At 45.2% G+C, this 13,511-nt stretch overlaps 3 protein-coding genes across 5 annotated transcripts; all 3 read left to right on the top strand.

Annotated features, from left to right (window-relative positions):
- The first annotated feature begins 53 nt into the window (after window positions 1-53).
- On the top strand, window positions 54-1,910 carry LOC108034346 (uncharacterized). Of its 2 annotated transcripts, XM_017109228.3 has the most exons (4): window positions 58-834; window positions 951-1,114; window positions 1,183-1,574; window positions 1,633-1,910. In XM_017109228.3, the coding sequence occupies exons 1-4, from the start codon at window positions 167-169 to the stop codon at window positions 1,822-1,824; spliced, it is 1,416 nt and encodes a 471-aa protein (XP_016964717.1). In that variant the 5' UTR covers window positions 58-166; the 3' UTR covers window positions 1,825-1,910. The 2 variants fall into 2 exon arrangements, with proteins under 2 accessions (XP_016964720.1, XP_016964717.1); XM_017109231.3 differs by lacking the exon at window positions 1,633-1,910 and having other exon boundaries at window positions 54-834; window positions 951-1,118; window positions 1,183-1,429.
- Window positions 1,911-1,992: 82 nt separating this feature from the next.
- Window positions 1,993-3,739, top strand: LOC108034347 (uncharacterized). Its single transcript, XM_017109232.3, has 4 exons — window positions 1,993-2,749; window positions 2,846-3,006; window positions 3,072-3,466; window positions 3,576-3,739. Exons 1-4 carry the CDS (start codon window positions 2,085-2,087, stop codon window positions 3,663-3,665), a joined length of 1,311 nt encoding a protein of 436 aa, XP_016964721.1. The 5' UTR covers window positions 1,993-2,084; the 3' UTR covers window positions 3,666-3,739.
- Window positions 3,740-3,917: 178 nt separating this feature from the next.
- LOC108034360 (coiled-coil domain-containing protein 170) lies at window positions 3,918-8,638 on the top strand. 2 transcript variants are annotated; one of them, XM_017109248.3, is made up of 5 exons: window positions 3,918-4,321; window positions 6,015-6,140; window positions 6,197-7,021; window positions 7,086-7,964; window positions 8,022-8,638. In XM_017109248.3, exons 1-5 carry the CDS (start codon window positions 4,169-4,171, stop codon window positions 8,595-8,597), a joined length of 2,559 nt encoding a protein of 852 aa, XP_016964737.1. In that variant the 5' UTR covers window positions 3,918-4,168; the 3' UTR covers window positions 8,598-8,638. The 2 variants fall into 2 exon arrangements, with proteins under 2 accessions (XP_016964737.1, XP_016964738.1); XM_017109249.2 differs by lacking the exon at window positions 3,918-4,321 and adding an exon at window positions 5,394-5,481.
- Window positions 8,639-13,511: the final 4,873 nt, after the last annotated feature.

The following is a 13,511-nucleotide window of genomic DNA, read 5'->3' as shown; positions in this document are numbered from 1 at the left end:
TTGGTGGACTTTATAAAAAAACAGAAAGCATGCAGAAGTTTTTATGTTGCTCTTATACTTATGACACATTTAAAAACAGTACTCAAACCAACAAACACTAAGTAAAATTGAGACAAAAACCAAAAAAAAAACAAAAATATTAAGACCAAAAAATAATAGAATTATAATGAATGAGGCCAAGGAACAGAAGGGAACCACATTTGCAGATGATCCACTACAGATAAATTTCCCGTTGCCGGATCACCTTGATCCGTCCAAGTGCCGAGATGAGTTCCTCAGCACGATCATCGAAGAGCACGAGCGCCGGGTGAGTTCTCTGAGGTGGTCAACGGAGGCCCGAAAATCCTTGGAAGTCGTGAATCCCCTGGAGGCCGACTTGCGGGTGAGCGAGAAGGGAGCAGAGGCTATGGTGGTGCGGCAGATGGTCAGACAACGCCAGAGGGCGACCACAAGGAAGACCATGCAGGAGGTCATGGAGAGCATCAAGCAGCGGTCAAACATGATGACGGAACTGTACTACCAGGTGCAGAGGGCGGCCATCGAGTTCCTCTCGGTGCGCATGCTCAAGCAGCTGCGCCTCTTCTCGAGTCCCTGGCCGGGCGAGCAGGAGGGGATTCCCTACAACCTCTTCAGCTGGTCGCTGGATGACTTCCTGATGCGCATGGACGTGAAGCAGATATACCTCGATGTCATCCGCCGGGAGCGAAGCGTCGAGGATCTCGACTGCGTGAAGTTCTGCAGGGACCTGAGCGAGATCGAAATGCTTGTGCACGAGATCCGGGAGGACTTTCGCGCCGGTCAAGATCTCTGCCAAAACAGCATCCAACAGTTGCGGTAAGTACTAGTATATTGTGCTTTAATTTGCAAATATTGCTGGAATTTCCAAGTCGTATACACTTCTGTCAGCTTCCTTGAAGGTATAAAACATATTTGGTTTCCTTTCGTTGCAGTGGTGCCGAATACAACAAGAAGGCGCCGTGGGTGAAAAGCCTGAACGAGAATCTCCAAGCCATCGAAGACGAAAAGACACGCGCCTTGCTTCTCAACCGAAGTAGCTCCATGCAGATGGTATTTCGCCACACATCCGTTTTGGAAAACTTCGAGGACGCAGCGGGTGGGTGAGGTTACTAGATATAAATCTAGATCAGATAGTTCACCTACGTCTATCCTCTTCGCCCGCAGATTTGGATCCCATCGAGATGCGTTATCAAATCAACTGGTTAAGGAGCTGTACGGATCAGCGCCTCATGCTGATAACGAGTCGGGAGGAATCGATGAGGGACGAACTGAATGATTTGGAGGAGCAAGCGTCGCGGGACGAATCGGTGCAGTACTCCTGCGAGCTGATGTACTCACTGGAGTTGGGAAAGCTCAGGGAAAGCATTAAGGTGTGGCAGGAGCGACAGGACAACGACCTGGAGAACGCCGACGTTCTTTGCACCGTGTCAAGGCTCGCCGTGCAAAAGTTGAAGGACGATCTGAAGTTCTACACGGAAGAGAAGGAAATGTATCTTCGAAGACTGGACGAGGTGCGAGCTATAATTGCCCAGGAGGCCAAGGCTCGCGTACAAAGGGTAAGTTTTTGCAGAGCTTACTTTTGTTGCACTCGTTATTAAATCGCCAATTCTATAGGAATCTGCCGCCCAAGAGGCCCGACTATCAAGAAGATCCGTGAGAAAGTCCGATACAAAGCCAGCAACACCAACTGAAGTGGCTCCTGAGGGACAGTCTGAGAGGAAGTCTGTCAGAAAGTCAGAGAGGAAATCTGTCAGAAAGTCTGAGAGGAAATCCGAAAGGAAGTCCAGAAATTCCAAAGTGCAATAGTACGTCCTTCACTTTCGGTCATTTTACTTATGTACTACTTATGTTTGCAATTTAACAATTTACCTTAATAAACTTGTTAAACTTGAGTTGGTACTTTTAATTAACATGCTCAACCCAAGCTCAACAAGAACACAAATATAGCAGCCTGATCTTATTTAAATGTCACACATACACAATACCCCGACATACAAAGCACACTTTAAATAAAAAAAAAAAAAAAATTATTTTTTAAGATACACTGAACTCACAGAAAGATCCAAATGGATGAGGATACGGAGGAGAGAGAATCTTCTTCCTCGACCGATCCGTTTGAGATACAGTTCCCGCTGCCGGACCACCTCGATCCGTCCAAGTGCCGTGATGAGTTCCTCGGCCAGGTCATTGAGGAACACGAGCGCCGGGTGAGTTCGCTGAAGCGATCTACAGCTCTATTCGCGTCGGCCACCATGAATCCTGTGGAGATGGACATTGGGTTGAGCGAAAAGGGGGCAGAGGCCATGGTGGTGCGGCAGTTGGCCACCCAACGCCAGAGGAGAATCGCCAGGAAGACCGTGCAGGAGGTCATGGAAAGCATTAGGAAGCGGTCCAACATGATAGCCGACCTGAATGTCGAATGCCAGAAGGCGGCCATCGAGTTCCTGTCGGTTCGACTGCTAAAGCAGTTGCGCCTCTTCTCGAGTCCCTGGCCAGGAAAGCTGGACGAAATGCCCTACAACCTGTTCAGCTGGTCCCTGGAACACTTCCTGTTACGACTGAACCACAATCAGTTGTACCTAGATGTGATCAATCGGGAGCGGAGCAGCGAAGATCTCGACTGCCTAAAGTTCCGGGCTGATCTGAACGAGATCGAGCAAATCATATACGACATCCGAGAGGACTTTCAACGGAATGAGGACCTCTGCAAGAGCAGCATACAGCTTATACGGTAGGAGGGGATTTTCTAAATATTAGTATCATAAAAAATAATCATTAAAGTTATAATATTATTTGATTTACATAACCAACACACTCTTATTTTTAGTGATTGCAAGTACAATACGGATGGTGCATGGATTAAGGACCTCCAGGCCAATTGCCTGTTAAAAGAAAATCTAAGCCGCGTTAGCCCAAAAGAGGAATCCAGCGACATCCATTTACATAAACGGCATTCCCTGATCATGGGTCGCTTCGAAGATGTTAGCGGTGAGTTTCACCAAACATTTCCTCCTGATAGAAAAGTACAATCTTTCGGATACACTTCGCCACAGCCATTGATCCGATAGAGGTGCGTTACCAGATCAACTGGGTAAACAGCTGTATGGATCAGCGACTAACACTTCTGAAGGACCGTGAGGAGCTGCTGCAGGAGGAGCTGAAGGATTGGCAGACCAAGCTGAGCCACGACCAACTGGTGCGAAATAACTCGGAGCTGGTGTACTCCTGGGAGGTGGACAAACTGAAAGCCAGTTGCAAGGAGTGGCAGGTCAGGCTGGACACTGACATGGAGAACATCGAGGTGCTGTGCACCATTAACAAGCTTGCTCTGCAGAAGGTCAAGGACGATCACAAGTTCCTACTGGAGCAGGAGGAAATGTTCCGGCGAAGAATAGCCGAGGAGAAGGAACTCATGGCGGCGGAGGAGAAAATTCGCCAGCAAAAGCAGGTGGGTTATAATAAGGTTATAAAACGAATGATCCTGAGCTTATAAAAAATAATGGGTGACAGTCCCATTTCTGAAAGATCTTTAAACATGATACAATTTATATTTGTAGGTAAAATCCTCGGACGTGAAAGCGGCAGTAGAGGCCATCGAGGCGGTTTTCAATCCCAGCGAACCCAACCAGAAGTCAGCGAAATTCTAAAGCTCGTCAATACTCGACAGAATGTATTTATGTTGGCAACCCAAACAAAATAATCAAATCCCGTAATGCATGAACTTAACCCCCAAAGGGTTGTTGCCTTCAAAGTCACTGCCGAAGGATCAGGCGAAATGGGGGTACTCATAGGGTTGGGAGAGGGGCGCCAAGTTAGGGCAAACATTTACCATATTCATTATTTTTGGCGGGGACAAATGAAATTACAGGCAAGCGACTCCCCCGCCTGCCGATTGCAGCTTAGAAAATCGAATTATGTGCACTCCAGTCGCCGTAGTAACCCACCTGGGAGCCCACTCCGCACCGGGGAACTATTGTATCCTCATGCATAGTTATTTTATGCGCCGTGGCAACCTGAAAGTTGCCGCATAACTTTGCCCGCGCTTGTTGCCTGGTTGGCTGAGTATTATTTACGCTTAGAAAATAGAGAGTAGAATTTTTGCAGCGCCAGTCGGTGGCGGATCGGGCTTGCCCAGATAAAATCCATTGTAATGCCAGCGAATCCGCGACCAACTACCAATGGCAATGCTCCCGAGGACTGGCAGGTGTTCGAGGTGCTATTCGGTGCTGAGAGCGACACGAAGTCCGGGAGCGATGGGATGACCACAATGTCACCTCTGAGACAGCCACTTCCATCCTGCCAGGTAAGCTGTTTGTCTGTCGCTAGGGCTCCGAGTACCAATCTAAAATTAGTCTCGCCGAAATCGTGTGCCAAATTGCCATATAAACGTGTAGACATCACATCAGGCTAGATTTATGTGAATTCGCAATTGAATAACGACTTTGGCTCGGTGCCTTTTATGTTTCAAATTTATGCGGTTGTTAGGGGAACTAATGATGTTTGTGGGGGGATTTGCACAAAATTCGACGATTCTAGGGGAGATACAGTGGTAGTGCTTGCTAAAGGGGTCGTAAAGTGGCAGGGGGAGCAAAATGTGGGGGAATCTCGAAAAGGACGTTTTTTATTCAAGAATTATGTGCAAATGGAAGGAACTTTCGTAGCATTAAATGCACTAACTATGTATTATCAAATTAATCATTTATATATATAACTAAAAAGTTTTCTTTTACCATAAAAACCTAAATTTACCTTATCCATAACAATTCCCTTTTAAAGCCAAACCCAATTGGCTGTGTAATTAACTTGGCCAAGCTTATCGAATATTCCCCACATTTTCAGTTCCCATTTGTCTTCGCTGTTACCCCTCTCTAAAGTGCAGACAATTGGCCAAAAGTTGCACACCTCATTTTCCGTTTCCGGCCAGGTTGAAAATTTCCACCGTAGAGTATAGAACCTCCCGAAAACCCACTCCCCTAGCTTCCGCATTCGCGTGCGTGAGTCCGTTGTGGATATTGCATTTGATACTTCGCCACTTGGCGCCATGTGAATGACCCAAATAATCCAAACAAACTGCAAAGTTTTCCCAATGTGTAAACGTGGCCAAAATGGTGAAACTCCACCTGAGTCCTCCTCCTCCTCGGAGTCCCCTTGCCCCTGCCATTGAGCTCGTTTTCACTTGGAGCATAAATTTGAGCATTGTGTGATGTTATGTTGGGGTAAATTCCTTGGTGCCGTGCATCGGTCTGCCCTCAGTTGTTAGGTGGAGGTTGTTAGGCTTCCCGAAAGGAGTTTCTCCCGAATCACAGCTCAGTTCTCGGACGGCTTTGACTGGGAACGGTTCGCTTGGTTTTTTGGAGTGGTCGCAATCCGGAGTTCGTGGCTTTGACAATGCCCAGTGAAAATCATCTGCATCACCACCACTTGGGACACAGTGGTGGTCTGTCGCCGCATCATCATCACTTGGTTGGGATTAACAAATGATAAACACGATAAACAGTGACAATTAAACTATCAGGCGACGAAAGAAAAATAAGACATAATTTAATAAAGATAAATATATGTTATGCTTCACTATTATAATTTTAAAATTTCGCTAAAGGATTATTTGTTAAAGTGATCTCTAAGTTGGAAAGTTTATGTTCTTGTAAATCATTTTTTTGTTGCCTAACGATTATAAAGAAAATAGGTTTTAATTTTATAAATAGTGTGTTCCTAGGAATTAAAGTTATGGTAGTTGATGTACTTCTTTCATCTGGAAATAAAACATAAACATAAATCCAATATTATCTTAATATTTCACAAAAACCTTTATTTATTGTAAAATAATGAAAAAATAAATATTACCTAAAATATGTTTAGAAATTTGCAAACTTCCTTAAAACCTTATTAAACCATATTAATTCATGTTATGTTGTTAAAAAAAAATGGTGGCTATTTTAAAAAATGAATCGGCTGTGCTATAAATTTAGTTGTTTTAATTTGTGCTCAACTTTTAGCTGGATACATCCTGTGGCACTGCGGGAATCACCGTGACAGAACATCATCATGGACTGGACATGACCACCACGTTGCGCAGTGAATTGGCCGCATTGTCCTACAAAAAGGAGCGACTAACGGGGGAGGTAAGCCCTAGTAAATCATCCTAAACTAAGGTGAAATATAAAAAATGTATTCCCAGCTCGCTGAAACCCGTTCGGCGTTGTGCAGCAAAGATGCTGAAATCGAAAATCTTCGCTCCCAGGCAGCTCGGCAGACGGCTCTCATCGGATCCCTCCAGAGTCGCCTGCAAAATGCCGAGAGCAGGGAGCAGTCCGTCCAGGCCAGATGTGATTCCACCATTCAGACGGTGCAGCGGGAGAAGCGGAGTTCCGATGAGCGAAACAAGGAGCTGATCTGCAAGATACAGCACCTGGAAACCCATGTGGCCAATGAGGAATCTCAGAAGGAGCAGGCTAAGGCCCAGCTCCACGACCTCCTGCGCCGCCTGAGCATTGGGTTGGGCATGGATGTCTGCGATGGCAATCAGAATTCCCATGCCACTCCCGAGTGCATCATTTCCCGGGCCGAGGAGGTGATGGTGGAACTCCAGAGGACCAAGGCCAAGGTCAGTTCCACTTGCGACACCCTCAGCTCCTGTGAAAATGAGCTGCTGAATTTGAAGTCGTTGGCCAACATCGAGAAGCAGCGTCTCACTGCCCAGCTGGATGGAGCTGGGAATCATAATCACGAACTCGAAGGACGCTGCCGGCAGTACGAAAGGGACCTGCAGATTCAAAGGGATAGGCTAACTGAGTCGGAAATCAATGGGGAGAAACTCAAGGAAGAGTTGCGGGGCTTCGAGTCGCGCTGTCATCGCCTGCAGAACAACCTGGACCGGATTCAGGGAGATCGCCTGCAGTTCTTGAGGGGATTGAGCAATCTCTTGAATGTGCCCGAACCCTGTGAAACCCTGATCAAGGACAAGTTGAGGGAGACTCTGGCGGAGAATCAGGCCATGCATGCGGTAATAAGTCGTAATATTTCATTATAAATCTCTATAACAGTTAAAACCCATTATCGACCCCCAGCAAATGCATTCTCTACGCGATCAGTTGAGCTCGGAACATGAGAAACTGAAGGAGACCCAACAGACCACCGAATGTCGCCTCCGCTCTGGAGAGGCACAGAAATGCGAGCTAACTGAGCGCTTGGAGAAGTGCCATGCCGAGATCCATACTCTGCGCAAGGATCACATGGGTCTGTCGGAGTTTCTGCAGCGATTGGCTAATGCGATGAACTGGAGCGAGTGTTCTGCACCTCCGGCACTTGGGACCGATACCAATCTGATGGCGGAGAACCTGCTCGAAAGAGCCGAGCGACTCACTGCCCACTGCGAGCACGAGGTGGCCCATCACCACAATCATCACCACAGCCCGGAGAAGGGCTGCTGTGATCATGTTCACGGGCATGGTCATGGAAAGCTTCGCAGGGAGAGATCCTGCCATGACATTCCCCTGAAGGAAAGCAGCAGTGTGTACAACCTGCAGAGGCGAGTGCGGGTTCTCAGGGAGCAAGTGCAGCGCAGGGATCTCCACTTGGAGCTGCTGCGTCGCAAGTTGGCCATTATTGAGGACGGCGCCCGCGGCAAGTGTATGTTGCAGGGCGAACGGGACGAGGCCGTTTGCCGGGCCAAAAAGGCGGCCAAGCAGGTGGACAAGTTGAGTGCCCAGCTGGCCGACGCCCGATCCCAGATAGCCGAGGTCAAGGCCCAGCTAGCCGAGGCCGTGGAGTACAAGATCACCTCCTTGGAGCGGGCCAGGAAGATTGATGAGCTGACCACTCAGATATGCGATCTGGAGGACGAAAAGACCCGGCTTCTGTCCCAATTAAATGCCCTCAAGGAGCGCCTCAAATCCTCCTGCGAGTCCAACCAGAATCGTAGATGTCGCGATGAGGCGCTTATCAATGTAAGTATACAAGGTCGAAATTTAGAAAAAGTAAACCAAGTTTCCCACATATTTCAGTCCATGCGTGATGACGTCAATCGCCTGAGCTCCCAACTTTCGGATGCCAATCAGCGCCTGTCCCATTTGCAATCCTTCCGCACATCGGTTGCCAGGACATTGCATCTTAGGGATCTGCCCGAAACCGATCTGCTGCATCGTCTTCAGGCCCTGTGCTCCGCACACCAGGAGTTCACAATGCTGTCCAAACGCTATGAGACAGCCTCTCCAGTGGGGGATCATCCTTGTCCCCGATACGATGATCCCATACCACCATCCGCGCATTGCCGGCCACCAAGGGAGCTTAGTCCTCCGCCCACTTCCTTTCACAAGGCCACCCTCCACTCTGGCAGCAGCCATCACCCACCGTCCGAGCATCACCATGGCACCAGCAGCCACGTCCACAATCACCATGGTCATGGACACGGACATGGACATGGATCCCATTCGAGACGCCAGCGAAGCAAAAGCCGGGACAAGCGGCTCCACGACGAGTGCTTCGACACCGATGTGCACCGGTTGCACCACGGCTGCAAGGAGGAGCTGCTGGCCACCGGCTCCGAGGATGACTACGACTTCAAGAGCAAATACTGCTAGAGTAAAACAGCCTTTAGTGCATTTATACTTTTCCGAGAAACTTGAAATAAAATATGTTTTCTGTATAAAAGGAAACAATCCTCAATTGTGTTTTTAAATAAATTATATAAATGATATGATAATTAAAAAAAAAATTTGTTTGTCCTTATATTAAGGTTAAGAAATTAAGGTAGGAAATGGCCACCAATTTCAAGCACATTTCAGGAAATGAGAAATAGTAATTCAAATTTAAAACCTACTTTAAACAATACTCTCTATTATTATCAATATTTTTATTTTAACCTAGTTTAAGCTATTTTGGTGTAAAAGCCATGCCAGCACTATCTACATGTAGAAAACCAGTGGTTCCAGAAGTAGACGAAAGAGCGCTGCTTATAAGTAGTTCCAGAAATGTCCGTTAAACTGTACGATTATGGCGCAGAAGTTGATTTCAAATTATGTTTTATGAAAAAACTTAACTTCGACGATATTAATATATTTTTTGAATAATATAAAATTTCAAATCATTGAAAATAGCAACTTTGTTGCCCCAAAAACACTTTAGGCGGGTCGCTCACCTGCCGGACAGACGTAACCCGTCCAATGCAGCCTTGGTTGATTGACTCCTCTGTCCATTATTCGCGGCTCCACCAGTTCCCTGGACCAACGATGGAATTATGCAAATAGGAAAAGTGTCAAATGCATTGTACCGCCAGCCGCGACACAGATGACTGCCAAATAAATCAAAATTGACTGCACGCAACCTGTTTTTGCAACCAAGTTCGTGTCCAGAGCAAACGGTGGCGCCTGGAAACGTGCAATTAATCAAAACTTCAGTAAACGCTTTTAATGCCAATCCATGGCAATCCGAGGCGAAGAGTCAACGCCAATCAAGATGCATATTTTTGCATGTTCGCAATTACACAACACGTGAGTTACAAGTAGTGTCCCACCATTATTTGCGGCACAGACTCGCCACAGACGACACCAAGAGCAATGAACTTGGGCCGCCGAGATCGCCTCGCTTGACTTCCCGCCTGGTTCCCGTGCCAAGGAGGGTGGAATCTCGGCTGCATTCAGAGCAAATGCACTTGAAAAATATAGATTTATTTTCTTCAATCAAGTTCGTTTCTAAAGATAAATGGAAACCGAAATTATATATGTTATTATAGACATATTCAAAGTATTATCAAATATTTTACAATTCCATTTTACAAAAATCAAAAATAAAAAAGTTGTACTTAAAACTGTGTAATAATAAAAGGCTTTGTTTTGGTGTTTCTGGAAATTGGAACGAAACTAATGTATATCGAATTCCAAACTAATGAAGTATAATACACATAAAACCTCTTAAATTTGTCATCAATCTGAAAATAGCTGCTTATATTAGTTGACTAATAAGTGGACTTTATATTCTTTAAGTACATTTTACTAAGTTTTTACAAGAGAGTTTTTATGTAAAGATGGTTTTTGTATAATAGAATTTGTAAATGCGTTTTGAAAACATTTTTTTTAACGCAAATAAAAATTCTTTTTAACAATTTTGAGTTGTAATTTAAAGTTTTTTCTCGATTTCCTTAGGTATTTTTTAAAGTGAAGAGCACTGAAGAAAACATGTTTATGAGGGGGTCGAGCGGGTGGTGCCGACTGCCACATGTGTGCCTTGCAGACCCCTGCCTCCTATTTTCTGGCTGATCTTGCCACATGAGCCGGGAGTATGAGTTGCTAACAGCGGGGAGCGCATTTCGTTTCGTTTTGCAATTGAGTTCCTTCTTCCCGAACAGGTTTACCTCTTTGATCTGGTTCCTCTTCTTGCCGTCTCCACGCCTCCTGGCGACTTTTGATCTCTCGCTTGGAGCTGGAGGAGTTCCCCGGCGGAGGAGATGCGGCCATTAGAGTCGCAGTCACTCAGGTGTGGTACAAGCCGCAAGAGAAGCCAGACTAAAAATGGTAAAAAAGAAGACGGAGCCTAGCCCATAATTAATATCGTTGAGAATCTGATTTAACACTCTGCGTTCTTAACAAATTGCCCGTGTGTCGGGGACCTAATTGTGTAATTGGAGGAGGTATTCAATGAAATAGTAATCTATTTTAAACGATGATATGTAAATTCGAAAATATATTTAGTCAGTTCACCAAAAAAACAAAGAAACCAGCTAAACCAGATGATTTTCTTTTTATAACATAGTCAGCTCAGTTCAATATTGGGCACTTGAAATTTCCACTTCAACGTTTAAATTCGCTTATTTGCAGCCCCTCAACCTTTTCATCCGACTAATCCGGTTCAGTAGTTTCTGAAAACTGCAAATCCAATTTGGCTAAATCAACAGCAAATAAAAATGGTGAAATATTAATGAAAAACGTGGACTAAAATTGTGCGCAATGCAAATTTAATTGGCACTCTTACGTAACACCCTGCATGTTTTTTATATCTCTGTGTCAGGCAGATCGAATTCAAAGGCTCACATAGAGGTTGGATTTTTTGGATGTATTTGCTCACAGGAAACTGCCATTTGGAATGCGTGTCCGACGGAAAACTAGGACGCAAACTATGCAAATGCGGACAAGTTTAAGTCCACAAAGCCAAACACACGATGCGTGTGGTGCAGGGAGGGGTCCAAGATAAATATGTATGTTTCTGTTGGGCACAAGGCTTAGATGGGTGGAAGAGGAGCGGACGAGAAGGTCACAAGTGCCTTTGGTGTCACACCAAATTGTTTGCAAATACAGAACACGCGCTGAAAAGCTGCCATAAAGAATGGCGGCGAGGAAAGCGAGGAAATGGATCTGAAACCTCTGGCAACGCCTTACCTTGAAGCAAAGCATCTACTTTCTTTGCGATTTAATGGTTTTTCTAGCACAAAAGAGTCGGTAGCAGCATCATGTCCATCATCATCATCATCATCATCGTACGATGGGTGCCTGACTGGCATCTGAGATGTTTTTAATGCTGTTGATTGTGGGCTGGCATCGACATTTTAGCCAACTTGCCATCACCCTCTTGTAGTTTGCCGGGATTTGTTTAAGCCACAACCTTCCGCTTATTGTTTGCTGGTAACAATTAAGCCGCACTTTTGCACCAGTCAACTAAAATAATCAAAATGATTGCGGCTCACCCAGGCACCCACAACCAAACGGAAATAAACTCGTGCACTGAAAAGACGAATGGGTATTTTACAGTCAAGATAATACAAATTAAATATTAAAAAAATGTATTAAATAAGATACAATTTTAAGAGAAATCAAAAATATTTGATTTAAATTTTCACAAATTTTTATGTTAGGTTTGATATGCCTCTAAGAATGTTACACTAAATTGTAGATCCTAAAACGTCTATTTTCTTGTGCTTGTTTTGGTATATTTTTTGTAAAAACTGGAAAAAGCTTACTTTGTTGTATGCATTTCTCCAACTGCATTTTTGTGTGGGGGGTAATCTCCATTTCGAAACCGAAAGCAAATGCAATTTTTGAATTTTTCCACAGAGTTGAGAGTTGAGTTAGGAATGGCTTTGTCCGTGAATTTGCATGTTTCGGCAGGGATCAGTTCTGTGTTTTGGGGGAATGGCAGCTGCGGAATCATGGGGATTGCTTTGCCATTAGTCCGGTTGCTCCGTTTGCGGACAATGGCCATGCGAGTCCTTGGCCCCATCAGAAATGCAACCACTGAATTGGCTATTACACACACATCGACCCACACAAAGTTGAATGCCAAACTGAATTTTTCCGGCTTAGCATGTTTTTGATTAAAACGCTTTGGTTGGTACTTGAATGGATTTTCGGGGAGTACCGAGTATGATGAGTTGCGAGGGCATTCGCAGAAAACACACAGTGCAAGCAGTATTGTGGAATGACAGGCGACATCGATTAGCTTTGACAGCCTCAAGATATTAACTCATTTTTCTGAGATTTTGCATGTGCACAAAATGGGATGAAAAATAATTATATTTTTATCAAACAGTTTATAGTCTAATGCAGACTGCTTTGTACAAACCATATAATGCGCAAGTACCGCCTGAGAAGTAGCCCATAACGCTGGTCGATCTGGGAACATGGCTGCGACTTCATCCACTCTGCTGTTTAACCCATTTCCCCGCTTTTGCTGCCATCCAAGGAAATTGCATTGTTCGCACTTAATCAAGGTCGGCAGTTAATTAGACTTTCAGCTGTGGGAATCAAGTGTCGCCTGGCAGCAAAACAATTGCGCTTCCATTGCATCAGCGCGACGGATGCCCATCCATTTGGGCCGCCTGGGAGCCGGCGATGTTGGCCAAGTTGGCATAACTGCACACATTATTCAACGCGGCAAACAAAAATTGTAGCTATTTTAATTGTCCAACATGAAATAATAAATGCCCACCATAATAGCATTAATAATGGCGATGCACACATAAAACAATAAAACGAAAAAGCGGCCATAAAATGCAAGCCAGGCGGCAGAAAGAGATTGTCTAGTGGACCACCAGTGTACCGCCAGTGGACTCCCGACTGCCCCTCGACGTGTCTTAATTAGCATAAATATGCAGCGTGGTTGTGCAACTGGCCAAAAGGGGCGGCGAGTGGGTTGGGGGCGTGTCACCCGAGTGCACCGCGACATCATTTATGGCTGCCATCGGTCAATCAGAATCAGCGTCAGAATCGGCTCCCGTTTCGCCCCGGCATCCGCATATGTATATGGAGTGCATAGAGTGCAATCCCCTGGCCGCATCATTATGCGGGCTCACTTCTGCAGTCGTAATGGCCTTAATTGTTATTGTAATTGGCAGTGCATTCAATGGTAAGTAATTGAGTCATGGGGGTAAGTGATTGAAGTTTGATATGCTAGATTATGTCATTGAATTTGGAGAGGTTACAAAAGAGCTGGGATTAAATAGAGCTGTTGGTAACTGATCTCCTTTAATTGCCGTTGCAAGAGCTTTTTTAATCAATTAATAAAAA

This window comes from Drosophila biarmipes, chromosome 2L, assembly GCF_025231255.1.
Source record: "Drosophila biarmipes strain raj3 chromosome 2L, RU_DBia_V1.1, whole genome shotgun sequence".
NCBI classification, from domain to species: Eukaryota; Metazoa; Arthropoda; class Insecta; order Diptera; family Drosophilidae; genus Drosophila; species Drosophila biarmipes.
The sequence above is the reverse complement of the archived record's forward strand: the minus strand, read 5'-3'. Positions and strand labels throughout refer to the sequence as shown.